General features: G+C 42.5%; 1 protein-coding gene across 1 annotated transcript in view; it reads right to left on the bottom strand.

The window, feature by feature from the left end:
• Positions 1 to 13,607, bottom strand: part of lrpprc (leucine-rich pentatricopeptide repeat containing) — a 53,063-nt gene that overhangs the window by 24,853 nt on the left and 14,603 nt on the right. Inside the window, exons 15-23 of the mRNA XM_088304913.1 lie at positions 11,494 to 11,521; positions 9,949 to 10,006; positions 9,159 to 9,265; positions 8,186 to 8,263; positions 7,656 to 7,727; positions 7,455 to 7,568; positions 6,692 to 6,822; positions 6,349 to 6,434; positions 1,766 to 1,976 (exon numbers count right to left, since the gene is read on the bottom strand). Coding sequence (XP_088161039.1) covers positions 1,766 to 1,976; positions 6,349 to 6,434; positions 6,692 to 6,822; positions 7,455 to 7,568; positions 7,656 to 7,727; positions 8,186 to 8,263; positions 9,159 to 9,265; positions 9,949 to 10,006; positions 11,494 to 11,521 — 885 coding nt within the window. The remainder of the gene's footprint in view (positions 1 to 1,765; positions 1,977 to 6,348; positions 6,435 to 6,691; positions 6,823 to 7,454; positions 7,569 to 7,655; positions 7,728 to 8,185; positions 8,264 to 9,158; positions 9,266 to 9,948; positions 10,007 to 11,493; positions 11,522 to 13,607) is intronic.

Consider the following 13,607-nt stretch of genomic DNA (forward strand, 5'->3'; position numbering starts at 1 on the left):
AGGCTAACAGGGCGGCGCGTATGATGGGCTGTCAAGGGCTAATCTGCCGCAGAAGTGTTCATTAAGTCATTAAGCAGCAACGCGGCGGATCAGACTGGCGCGGGCGAGACTGATGCCTGCTTTGTCCTCGTGTATCGGCGCGCTGCCTCTGCCTCCTCCCAACAATCGGCTTGTCCGCTGAGTGACGGAATGAAAACAACAGAGGAAGAGAGGAAGTTGGAGTTGAAGTTTGCCACTGAATTGCACAGTGATAAGAACTGAACCTACTTTGCATTACCAACCATTTTACATGCAATGTGCACTGATACTTAATCCCAAAAAGGGGGGCAGGTGGAGAGGCATGACGGCTGTGGGGGGGGGGGATGACGGTTCATCTAAAGACTGTTTTTTTAATTCATTTTTTTTAACAACTTTTGAATGCAATGTTGTGCTGGAATAAAACCAACCCAACGGTATAACTTGCATCCTGCTCTGAAGTCAAAAGATGTGAAGTGCATCAAAATATTTGAATTGTACTATGTTCTGATATCCAAGAAATCACACAATGCAAACTGAAACCGGTCAGGATTTTATCATACGAATTCGCAAACTGGTGAATTGAAACCACTTGGTGGAAATCGGTCTGACGAATTCCAAGTAGCCTATGTGGAATGTAAACGGATTGTTTTGCTGAAACCCTGCAGTGGGAAAGTCAAACCGGATCAGGATTTATAGTTCCAAAACAGACTGTGCTGAAATGTAACACCTGGTGTAAAATACATGGGGTATATGCTACCAGCTGCTCTGACAACCTAAAACAAGAAATATGTATAAAAAAAAAACATTCTTGCAAAAGGCTGTAGGAATGGAACTCTGTTGTATACCAAAGACTGCATGCAAAACAAAAAAAGAATAACTAGAGTAATTTGAAGGATACTTTGAAGATGCGTTTAATTGATGCACAATATGACTTTTAAATGCTATGCGTTTGTGTTTTTTTTTTTTTTTTTGGGGGGGGGGGGTCTACTGCTGATGACCCAGGAGTAAATTAGCCCACTAATCTAACTAAGGCAGCGATTAACAATTGAACCTGGCAACTGCTTGTGCCAGAATTACGACCAAAATCAAGAGTGGCCGGGGAGCACCTGCAAAGTACTACTTCCAAGGCAAACACGCTACGAGAGTATGTGTACGGCGTCTGTGTGTTTGTGAGTCCCCTAACAGCTTGGCTGGGGTAAATCTGGCAATTAGTGCTCTGTACATAATTAACATGCTAATGAGTTGATCTACTTAAAAGCTACTCCGAAAAACAGCACACAGACGCACATTCACAGGGGGTGAATGGCACATCGGCACAGAGGAGGCGGGCCAATATGAGTGACCCGGCCGCCAATGTTTGATAACAATCATCTGTATTTTGCATTGACAGAGAACCACAAACACACACACACACACACACACACTCCATACATAAATGCAATTTGGGAATACGGCGGTGGGTGGGCAAGCAGGGGCGGGGGCTCATGGGAGAGGTTGCAGCTGCTGAGTCAAAAACAAAAAGAAAAAGGCCACATGCACTCGGGAACACAAAAATGCACACAAATGAGCAATTTCCACATCCTCTCTCTGTCTGAATCGCTGAACCGGAATGTAACCTCGGCTATGATCACAGGGCGGGATGAGCAATGCGCCCTGATACACACTTACACGCATCCAACACCTGCCAATTGGATATGGCACAACAATGCTGCAACATGCTCACAAACAAAGGGGGAGTTGGCGATACCTGTCCAAGTAGGCGGTGACCAGGGGTGCGCAGAGATTGGCGCTGGGTTTGGCTAGTCCCAGCGTGAAGATGGTGTCTTGGAGGCGCTGGACCACAAGGGTGCCGCCTTGAGCCACTGCTGCGGCGTTGAGGGTGTGGAAGAGCATGGTGAGGTGGCTGTCGTTCAACACCACGTCCATCTCTTTCATCTCCTTCAGGATGTCCACGGCCTCTGAAGAGGAGCCCCCGGACAGAACAAAGATCAACAAAAGAACACAGGACATGAAACAAAAGATGGAGAAAAAAGTGGGGCGCGCAAATGTTGAAATAAAGCTAATTCCGCGCGGGGAAAACAATCTCATATAAAAGCAGCATTTTGCTCCTAGCAGGGGATGCAAATGCAACCCTGGATAATGCCAACTCTGCTCTAATTGCGACGTGCGGCATTCTAAACGAGACTACAATTAGCGGACCCCTACAACGAAGGTTGTCTTTTCGCCTAGGCCAAGCGGAGAAGGGAGGGGGTGGGCTAAATTATAGGTATGCAGTGCCGAGAACCAGCCGTGGCCTTGACAAGACCTCTGTAAACGGGATGAGGGGCCCGTCCATTTTCCAGGGAAATGTAGGGCAATTTTCCACACCGCGCGCCCATCTGGCCAACACAGGAGGGGGCTGAACAGTGAACAGGGGAGTGTGCACAAATGCGTGTGTGTATTACGAGGGTAAAGTAATTATGATGCATTTACGATCTATTTAGACAGCTGCTAATGGGTTGACAGCGATACAGACGCTTTTCAAAACAGATACTAATCTATACAACATGACCGAGGGGCATGACGTGAACGTGCGGCGAATATATGTGAAGCTCAGAGTACGCTGTTTGAGTCTCAACTTCAAAATACAATACCGGTAATGTGTTTTTAACTACGAATAGATGATAATAAAGCATGTGTGAATACAGCAAAATTTACACTTGGGTAAACTGGACCAGACTTAACATTTAAAAATCAAACCGTAAAAACTGCTAACTGCTTGCTGTAAAAACTCTTTTAAGGTGGTTCTCAATATATTTTTTTTTATACCAAGTGCCACCTTGGGGAAAAAAATACATAGTTAAGTCAAAGTGTTCATCAAAAATGCTTCACAGGTTTTCTCTTATATACGCCAACATTGTGCAGTTTAACACTAGAATTGAATGCAGGAAAGGAGAGGATAAAAAAAATGGGTCAATTATAACGTATTGAAGTTAAATTAGTGATAGACCGAGTATCGGCCGGAGCGATTATCGATATTTGGCATTTTGATGATTATCAGCATCGGCCTTTTTTTTTTTTTTTTAGGACTTTCAAGGCCAATAAATTAAAAGATGGTTTATTTCGGCTCGCGGCAGCACAGTTCTCTCTCGCTCTCTCTCTCTCTCTGCTATGCTTGTGGCCTTGCCTGCCGAAGCAAATTGGCCCGCCGACAGCACCATCTGATTGGTTCCTTGTGCAGTCGGTAGCAGCCAATCAGCAGTATGCTGCCTGTTTGCTTTTTCACCTCGAGTCACACGCACTTTGGGAGAGGTCCCGAGAGCAGAGGGAGGTAAGGTAAGAGACTTTGGCAAAATTTCAATAAATGTCAGTCTACTCCAACTCACAACTAATAGAAAACCATTTGCCGTAGTAAACCTTTAAGAGATGTTTGTTTTCATTGAACTATAAGACATGCAGCTGTGCGAGAGACTTTTAAAATGACATTTTCTAAGCTCTAAAAGAAGCTTTAACATGTTGTAAATGACTAAAGTTGTTTAACAAACATATGCCTAAAGGCATTTAAACTAAGTCAAGTTTTGCAGTGTTTATTTTTCGAACCATTTCAACCTTGTTTTTTTTTCAACAAATGAATATCGGATTCAAATATTTGTCTCATCAACCAAATCTAACATCAAATCCAAGAGCTGTATCAAAATGAAATGGATTTTCACAACCAAGGGACTCGATACATTCCCCGTGATGTATCCTTTGATTTCACCTTTAATTCCCATGGTCAAGAGCGCATTGCTGGTGGATAAATTCACTCATTTATCACCCCCACTAAATCTCCATTCGCCTATCCAAACTCTCCATCACTCTGTGACACACCCGCTAATCACCCAGGCCAATGGTCCGGAGTTGATCTGCCTAAATGGAACGGTCCGGCCACCATTCAAACCACCTTGCACCTCCCGGCATCCATCACTGCTTTTACCCATCCGTCTAGCCAGTATGCATAACCATCAGCGCATCCAAGCATCTGGGCCAGCAAAGTGAGCCACACTACTCTCACACACGCACACACTCGCATCGGGAGACAGGGAGGAGGACAGGCAGCCGAACATCACACAGCTCAGTGGTTCAATCTAATGTTCCATGACTGGACTGCAGGTGAAAACATGCAGAGTACCAACTCACAGTAGGTTACGGGAAAGAAAGACAGATGCAGTGGAGGCCAAGGGAAGGTCAAAGAGACAATTGGTGATGGAGAGGTGCAGTTGAAAAGAGATTGGGGAAACAAGTGAAGGAGAGAGGCAGTTCCAGTGGGGGTGTCTCCTATTTTGGGAAATTCACGCTCTTCGGGGTTTACGTCCAAAGACTGACTTGGCCAGACTCAAACATTGAAAAGCCCAAAATCATTTGGTTGCATGAATTTGGATGACATTTTGACATGAAATTGGGTTACAGCCTTGATATATTTGTTACAAATCATTTTTACTTTGTTGCAAACAATTTAATCTATGGGCTAGCTGTCCCCGTAATTTTGCTCATGTCAAGTTCATCTGCCCTAGCAATTAGCTCATGAAAATAAAATGTGTTGTCCCGTATTCATCATTTGATGTATTTATAATTATGAGTTATTACATTGTAATCAATGCAATTACCAAATGGGTTTAAAAAAATCATTAACATCAGACTACAGGAACCACAAGTCGATGAAAATTAAAAGGCATGTAAAAACAGATGTGAGGATCAAAGAGCTGAGACGGCGATGCAGCAATTGAGCAGCAGACGTAATTGAATTGATTAGACAAGGAGTAAAGTAAAAAGTGAAGAAGGTAACAGGCATGATTTGAACTCAAGTAAAAGACAGCAAACGCCCGTAGAAGACGTGCCGTGATAAAAACAACAACGCCAGCCAACATCATCTTCATCTGCTGCGAGCCGGGAAGACCACCAGCGCCTGGGCGAGGAGGAGGGGTGGACGCGCTAACATCAAGGTTAGCCAAGTGTGCTAATGTGGGTGACAAGCGTCTCACCCGATGTGCGTACTCTGGCTAATGGCGAATGCTTAAGCGCTGCCTACGCGCAAGCCGCCACACACAGACGGACACTCCAACTGTCGCGGCCAACAAATGCCTTTTGCTTGAATTCACACATGCAAATGTGTGTGTGTCCCACTCAGGCACTTTGGTGGACATGATCTGCCATAGGCATCAAGGCGGATTTCAATAATTCCACCAAAATACACAGAGTCCTGTAATTTTCCCCCTCTCATTTCTCGCTGATGCAGGGGTGTGTGTACATATGCATGCGTGCACGTGTATCTAGAGATGTGGAAAGGCAGTGCTAAGAGGGAGGACAGGAGAGAGGAAAGACAAGCAAAACATTTGGCTGTCATTGTGTGCAAAAAATAAAGAAGCAACACTGATGGTAATTGGCTGCTCGACAGGCTGAAGGAAATCCACCGTAGCATTGTGAAAATATGCTTTGAGGGAGACGGGCGGACTGGTGCCACACACACACACACGAATACGCATACACATTTTAATTTACACACTTTTCTTCCAATTACCATGAATGAACATTATGAAATAAAATACTGCAAGTGACTTGTATGGTTTTTCAATGTTACTTTGTTTTTTGGAACAGTCCCAGACAGGAGTGACAGAAATAAATGAGCACAATTTGATGGGGAAAATAAAACTACGCCAGTGATATAATTTTGTGTTTGACTACAACAAGCAAAAATGTTTTTGAATTTACGCTGAATAATTTTCATTTTTTTTTTTTGGGTACATCGTGTAATATTTTAAAATGTGATTTTTTTTTTTTTACGCTATATTTGAAATGCATTGTTCCTGAATTTGGATAGTGAATACATTTGCATGTTTCTATTAAAGATGTTAGTATATTTGTCAGATTTTCATCTATATTTTGTATCAGTATCTGTTGTTATACTTGAATTTTCTGCCCAACGCTTTCTTGGTCAAACAAACTGAAAAAAGTGTGCTATTTTGTGCAGGTTATCACACTAACCCAATCGGCTTCTTCTTCTGGCATGAATGCTATCACCCCAAATCCTGGTTGAGAAGTGTACTCATTAGAGTTGTGACGACACATTTCTTTAATATCTTGTGTTGTACGCAATTAAAAACACGACAATTCTTGCTTTGACCAGTTTTGAGTTTGAACCTGCAATACAACCCAGAATCAGTACATTCATTGGTTTAATTGGTTTATTGGTTATGAAAAGAGCTCTTAAAGTTTGAAAAAGAAAAAAAAAATCAGTGTCATGTTAGTGCATTGATGTGGAAGTTGAGAGTAACCAGATGAGTGAGAGAGAAAACTCACTAACGACAAGCTTACCTTCCACTCGTCCATTCTTGGCGAGCACCTTGACAAGTGCAATATATTTAGCGGCATCGAGTCCCACTGATGAGTCCTGGCGACTCCTAGAGAGTGAGAGAGAGCGAGACATTGTGAGATTAATGTATTCCACTCACGGTAATGCAACTCATCTTATTGTATGCGGATGCGGGGAGCGGGTGACGGCTGCAGGAAACGGGGGGAGCCTTTCCTGTGTTTGTCGCAGAGTGGGACCGGACCTTGCATTAATGTCTGTCCTAATACCGATCAAGTTCAACTTAAATGGCCTCCTACAGGTTGCAACGCAATGTGTGTGCATGCGTGCGTGTCATGCTCCACGCACATTTCCCTCTTCAGGTTGAGCGCCTCCTCCACATTGTTGTGGCGGCAGCACAGGTTGATGAGGACGGCGTAGGCCCCGACGCTCATCTCGTCCTCGTGTTGCTGCTTCAGCTCGAGGGCGCGCTGCAGGTTCTGTAAAGTGGAAAAGGCGCTGATGGGGAGAGTGTCCTGTATTTTTACACCGCGTTCCAAAGTATTTTGCGAAGTACATTTTAATCAAATTTTCATGAATAATTGATGCACATGACAGTCAATATAATTTTCCAGTTATCAGCCGCAAAAGTTTATTTCAACTGTCATTGAACAAATCTCAAAATGCGAACAGAATTTTTAAATAAATAAATTCAATAAATAACTCAAAGTCTACTGTTCCAAATTCTTAAGCTCAACAGTGTTTCAAGATATTTTACAGGCTGTAAAGAACTCAAAACGGTCAAATGTTGGATTTGCAGCATTATGGGGCCTTATAAAATAAAATATTTTGGATTGAAATAACTTTTGAATAAGTAGGACTAGTTGCGTGTAAATAAAGGACCCCTTGGCTTGATATCACTTGTGAGCTCTCGGGAAGTTTCAGGTTTAATTGCTTTGCAGGATGTTAAAATAGCGCCAAAGAGCTGCTGCTTGAATATGTTCACATTTTGAACGACATCTGCCATATAAATGTCTTTTTGAGCTCCGAGTGTCAAATGCGCACGTTTGGTGAGGCACAGGTGTCATTGCATGTAAGAATTCCATCACAAAGTGATATAAACGCATTGTACCTCCTCAGCCGAGAGAGCCTGGATGACTTGCTTCAGCATCGAAGCCAGAGGTTTGTTTTCCGCTTTTAGCTCGGCCAGCTTTCCCTCCAGAAATGACACTTTTCCCTCTAATCCCTGACGGTAAGCAAATGTAAAGGTCAACGCTACTCAGGAGGAGGAGAAAAAAAAAAAAAAGAAGTGTAACACTGTTGTCGCACTTACATTCAGGCGGGGCGCTGTTGTCATTGGGCCGTTCGACAAGCGCTCATTTGGGTCTACCAACACGATGATATCCTGACACAAAGGCACACAAGGTAAACATGTATAATCAGGTAATACTTTATTTTTTTGTCCACATTGAGGAAATGTTGAAAATAGTGTCGCTCACTGTGGTGCCAGCACATCCACCAAGTGTGGGGGGAAAAAAACAAAGTCAATATTTTGTAATATTTACTGAAAACGTGCCTATAGGCAAGTTCTTTTGGATTTTGCCCCACATTGGAGGCATTACAAAATGCCACCCCCACAGCGAATTTCTCCACCCATAACAAAAGGTAAGCAGAGCTGCATTGAATTTTGTTGGAGGCACAAATTGGTGTCTACAAACCTCTTTGGCTTCTGATAAAGCGACACATACTTGATTGCTCAGTAAATCTTGGTGTTTGTGAGCTGCATGCGCGACGTAGTTCAGCACATTCATTAAAAAAAAAGTAATTCAGCGACTTGGTGATAAAAGTGCTGGACATTTGTACCTTGATGAGCTCTGGAACGTGGCACGCCTCCAGCAGGTTTCTGATGCCTCTGTAGATATTTGCAGAGATGAGGATGTTCTGTGAAATGAAAATGAACGCAACAGATCAGGTTAAAAGCACAACGTGCGATGAACCTGTTGACTTTGCGCTGAAGGGCAAAAGAGTTGAACATTAATGAAGCCATAAGTAAGAAGCGGCGGTTAAGTTGGTTACAGCTTTAATTTATCTCAGACGCAGAGGGCCAATTAGAGGCTGTCACGCAGCTTGCATTTAAATTAGAGCATAAATGAGGATGGAAATTAAAAGGTGAATTTAAGTGCTCTTGGGACGACTGACAAAGAACAAAACTTAGGCGGTAAAGTAATTCTAATTAGACTGTACTTTTAAATCTGCAGATGTTAACAGCAAGCTGTTTACGATGTGGATTATTGCATGATTTATATCGGGATTGCAGACTGAGCTCAATTGCTGACAGGCAGTTTGGATGTGAAAAACAGAACATTTTTTTCTTCAATCTTAGATTTCTTGTATTATTCAATAAAAGAAAATATTAAATGCATTCAAAATGTCAGTCAGGACGAGTAGTAACGGTACAAAGTGATATAGTTGAGTGAAACGTATGCCATGTCTTGGTTTTTGAACATTTAAGAACATAAAATAATAACTATTCCAAGAGGAAGCATTATGAAGGATTTGTACTGCCTGTGAATGTATTTGGCCTAGGGGGGAAAAATGGTGCTTTCCTAAATTTTTTTCAGTATTTTTTTTTTTTTGTCTTTAGCATTTTGTAATATATTAGGATTTCTTCCAATATTTGTTGTAACATTTTTATCATATTCTTCTCATATATGTGTCAATATATAACATTCTGAGTATTTTCCAACCATATTTAGCCATAATAATTCAGTATTATCTAATAACTGCTTTTTTCCTATAATGATTTTGTGTCAAATAAGTGTGTGCAGGTGTGTACCTGCTCCTTCAGCTGGTTGAAGTAATTCCGCAGTTTGTCTTCTTGCGCTTGCACATCACTCTCTGACATGCTGTCGATCAGATTGTACAGGAAGTAGGCGACCGTGTCTGGACGTGTACACACACACACACGCACAGTGAGTAGCAGTCTTGGGAATACATTTCATTTGCCACCCCGTCAGTCAGTGCATCCATTCGTGTGTTTATACTTTGGTCTATGTCCTGCTGACGGAGGCTGCTTTGGGGCCGTAGTGTGAGCGAGTGTGTGACGGCTGGCGTCTATTTCAACAAACGCACATGTGAACACGCGCACGCGTGCATGCACACGCACGCAGTCAGAGCAAGGCTCGCAGATGTCATCTAACGGGATGTGACACAGATAATCTCCATCGCTTGCACCAGCACACACACCAGTTTCAGCACCGGGGGGACTGGGCCATACACACATTGACGCAGAGCGACATTAACGCCTCCCAAAAACATGTCTTAACGTGGACATCTCACACTCTTTACACAGCGTCCACGCACACTTCTACGACTCAGCACTCTGTCAGCAGCCAAGCTCAGTTTCCGCCCATGGAGAACAAGGGCCTTTTTTCACTCCAACGCACGTACGCACGCACACACACACCTGGACGTAAATATACACAGGCTTCAGGGCAGCAGTCTAAGGCCACTGAGACTGAAGGTGGACACACACACACACTTCGGCTATTTTTAGTTTCAGTTGAATTATAGTTGCAAACCAACAAAGCTGTAAAGGTGAACGCTGATATATGACAAGAGTTTACCTGCTGGTTTGGCGTGCGCTTTGCTGAAGCGTTCATCTTTATAAAAGAGCTCTGTGATCTGTGAGAAGAAAGAACAAAAACGGTTAGATCTTCATCCTAAGTGAGGGCAGGGTTAGTTTGCACTGAAACTAAGCCAAAATTAAACATTTATTTGAATTTTTCTTTTTTGTCATTCATTTTTGTTTGCTGGATCCGTATGTCATAACATCCCAGAACAGTTTTGTTTTATTCCAGATTAGATATATTCCACACCGGCGGTTCTCAAAACTATTTACAGCAACAACCACCTCTAAAAAAAATAAACACTTAAAATCAAATTTGCTCAAAAATCAATCGTGCGCCTTTGTAATTTGGCATGCCTTAGATATGGATGCCAGCTTTAATTAAAAAAATTTCAGGCTACGTTCTCATCCACATGCAGGTGTACATGTTTATATCGTACCAAAACTAGAATGACTTCCTGCTTCGGTGTATTAGAACTGTGGGAAATGTCGTCCTACTAGCGCAATTCTGAGTTCACACCGATTGTGAGCTGAGCGTTTCTGGCGGTGTTTCCAACGTGACAATATCATTGCGGTCTGTGGGACAACGAGGTAAATGACGTAGCCATCTTTTAATGCGAGATTGAGCAAGATAGGAAGAGGCATGGACAGAGGTGAGCGAGGAAGTTGGCATTTTGGAGCCAAACTAATAACACAACCATCGGTCACCAGATTGACTAGCAATGTTAATTTTATTTTTTTTCCCCGATTGTCGGAGGAGTAGCTCCTCTTTCTCTTGCTCAAAGCAAACCGCATGTAGTTGCACGACGAACAAAATCTCCTGAAACCAATCTTAAATTAGCAGAAGAGCCTTGAAGCTATCAAAAAACATGCAGAAGAATTTCAATAAACTATTTTACACAAAAGATGCCGTGCGTCTTATGCATGAAAATGTATCAAAATAAACCCGTTCATTGATATTGATATTTCCGAAAAAAATCATTAAAAAGATAAAAAAATAAATAAATAACAGCATGCAATTAACAGCTACAACTTCTTGCTAATATGCTTTATTATTCACAATATTTCATTTTATGTTAAAACCTTGTCAGTTTTAGTCACATACAATTAAGTGATTCTTTCGCCTACCACAAGAGGGAGCATTCGTCGCAAGAACTGAGCAAATACAACAAAAACGCAATTTAAAGTGCGCAGCTATCTCACCAACGCTGTTTCAATTCACAGCCTTTGTGTTTGCAGGTCGGCACGTAATCATTTGCATGTCCTCGGTGGCGTGAATAATTCAAGAGAAAGACAGCAGATGGCCTTTGTCATATCGCATATTCTCAATACGTTACTTCAGTTGAAGTAGGCGGTCTCTGTAATGTGATCATCATCTATGGTAATCTTTCTTTGTACCACCTCCATGCCGATTAATTGTGTATCTTTAATGATATATTTTTTTAATTCCAGCTTCCCTTTAAGGGCAGTGTGCATGTGTGTGCGTGTGTGTGAAAGTATTTCCTTCTTAATCAGGATAAAAACGGGGACATTGAGCACCTACCTTCACCATACTCTCCATGTCATCAGACCTGCAGTAGGGGGCAGTAGAGGACAAGGCATCAGGTCTTAAGCCACACATTCACATTGCAAACGCACACCAGCAAGTTTACTTTTGTCTCACAAAACTTAAAGGATGTGAACTAAATTTGCTAAAGAAACAGCTTCATCTAAGTCACTGGTGTATATATCTTTTTAACATCACATGAAAATCATACTGAGAAAAATCAGCTTAGTTGGGCCGTTTCTGCCACAAAATTGACTAATGATCCCAAAAAAGTCATTAAACTGCAATCACAAGCTATGTTTTCACTTCGCATTTGTAAACTTATCAGATTCTGATAACGATAAACTAACTGATATGAATTCCACCCTTATCCAGAATGAAGTGTCTTCTAGTGGGACTTATTCACCAACTACAATTAACTTGCAACGTAGCAAGTGTTTTAATCAACTCCATTTGTTGACTGCATGGCTCTCAAATCACTCAACAATGCACCCATGCCATCACATCACCATGGCGACAAAAGTGACAAGTATGGCACAAAACACCACACGCGACGCAAAGACAAGCCCACAGGACAAGACAGATGAGACGGTGATACAAAAAGCACGGCAAACAACAAAAGATACAAAGTCACACACAAGCTAAATGATGGCGTGTGACATCTCTGGAGCTGTCAGCCAGCCAACGAGGAGGAGACAGGAGAAGAGCGGTCTTTAATGATTAAATTATCCCTTGACCTTGTCTTTGACAGGTCCCCGTATCACAATGGCGTGCACACACAAAAACACACACATGCACGTCCCATGTGACGGGCCCAATTATGACCTTGTCGGGGAGGCTCAGGAAGCGCACGGGTGTGTGTCTGCGCAATTTAATGGAAGTAGAGGTGAGAAACACATTCAGACGCCAAAAAGTCTGAAAAAAAAAATGAAAAAAAAAAATACTGTAACCACTACATAGTGATACATGCAGTGGTGTCTTTGCCTAATAGATGAAAATGTTCACAACTGTCTCAGCAAAGCTGCAGAAAGTCAATTGTGTTGTTGCACCGCTTGTATTCAAATGCTGCTTGAAACATTAAAACACCACAGGATTGATGCTATTCATTAGCCCGTCAATGGCATTTGTCAACGTGAACCTAGCAGATTTTCCTAAGGCGACGTTATGTGGTTGTTTTGAAACACACAATGTGTATCTCTTTCTTTTATGTTTAGTTTGACAGTTAACTTCAATCAGGAGAATTAAAAAACAGCTTTATTCCTGTTTTTAAAAAAAATATTTACTACCTGCGAAATTGCTGCTGGTTGTAAAGTTACATTTGCAGCCATTATCTAGTCCTGCACACTCATAATTTATACTGTTCTCAACTGTGGGCCTTTCTAACAATAATACTGCCACACATGACTTCTTGAAATATATTTGATCAATTATTAGCACATTTCTTTACATCCTCTTGGTTTTAATGGGTCAAAATGAAATTCAGCTCAATTTTGTATATTGTAGCTTTTTTTGTCCCAGCGGACAAGTTAGCACTTTGCTGTGACTTACCAGCCTGCCTTCGGTGGGGAATGGGGGGGCAAGAAGTACGAAAGAGGCCAGGGGAGCGCTGTTGGTGTGCAATTGTGTAGTGTCAAAACACAAAATATTTATAAACACCCCGTATTTCAAATGAAGCCCGCAAGTTCGACTGGCGTCCTGAGGCTAACTTGAGGACACTTTGCGTGCGTGCGTGTGTGCTACGATGAAACAGAGGGAGACCAAAAGGCTGGTTCGGGCTATTTAGGGAGGGTTTAGGGGGTAAGGGCAGCAGTGGGCATCTGCTTATTTGCATATCTCCCACGGTGCTTTGGGGTGAGGGCCAGCGGATGAAGCCTCCATATGCATGAGGCAGCCATGTGCGTATGCCGCGTTTTCCCCTGCAGCTGCACACACGCACACACACACGCACACACACACACACGCAAACACACGTAGGCTTGGTAGATGGTGTGATAGGCAGCACATGTCGTATGCAAAACATATGCCGCTGTGACCTCCAATAGTGCTGTGGGCCTCCCTAAAACACTAGCCCAGAGTCGCGTGGCAAAATATGGAAATGTAGGAACACACGC

This window comes from Idiotropiscis lumnitzeri, chromosome 9, assembly GCF_059441095.1.
Source record: "Idiotropiscis lumnitzeri isolate Australia: NSW breed Sydney's pygmy pipehorse chromosome 9, RoL_Ilum_1.0, whole genome shotgun sequence".
Lineage (NCBI taxonomy): Eukaryota > Metazoa > Chordata > Actinopteri > Syngnathiformes > Syngnathidae > Idiotropiscis > Idiotropiscis lumnitzeri.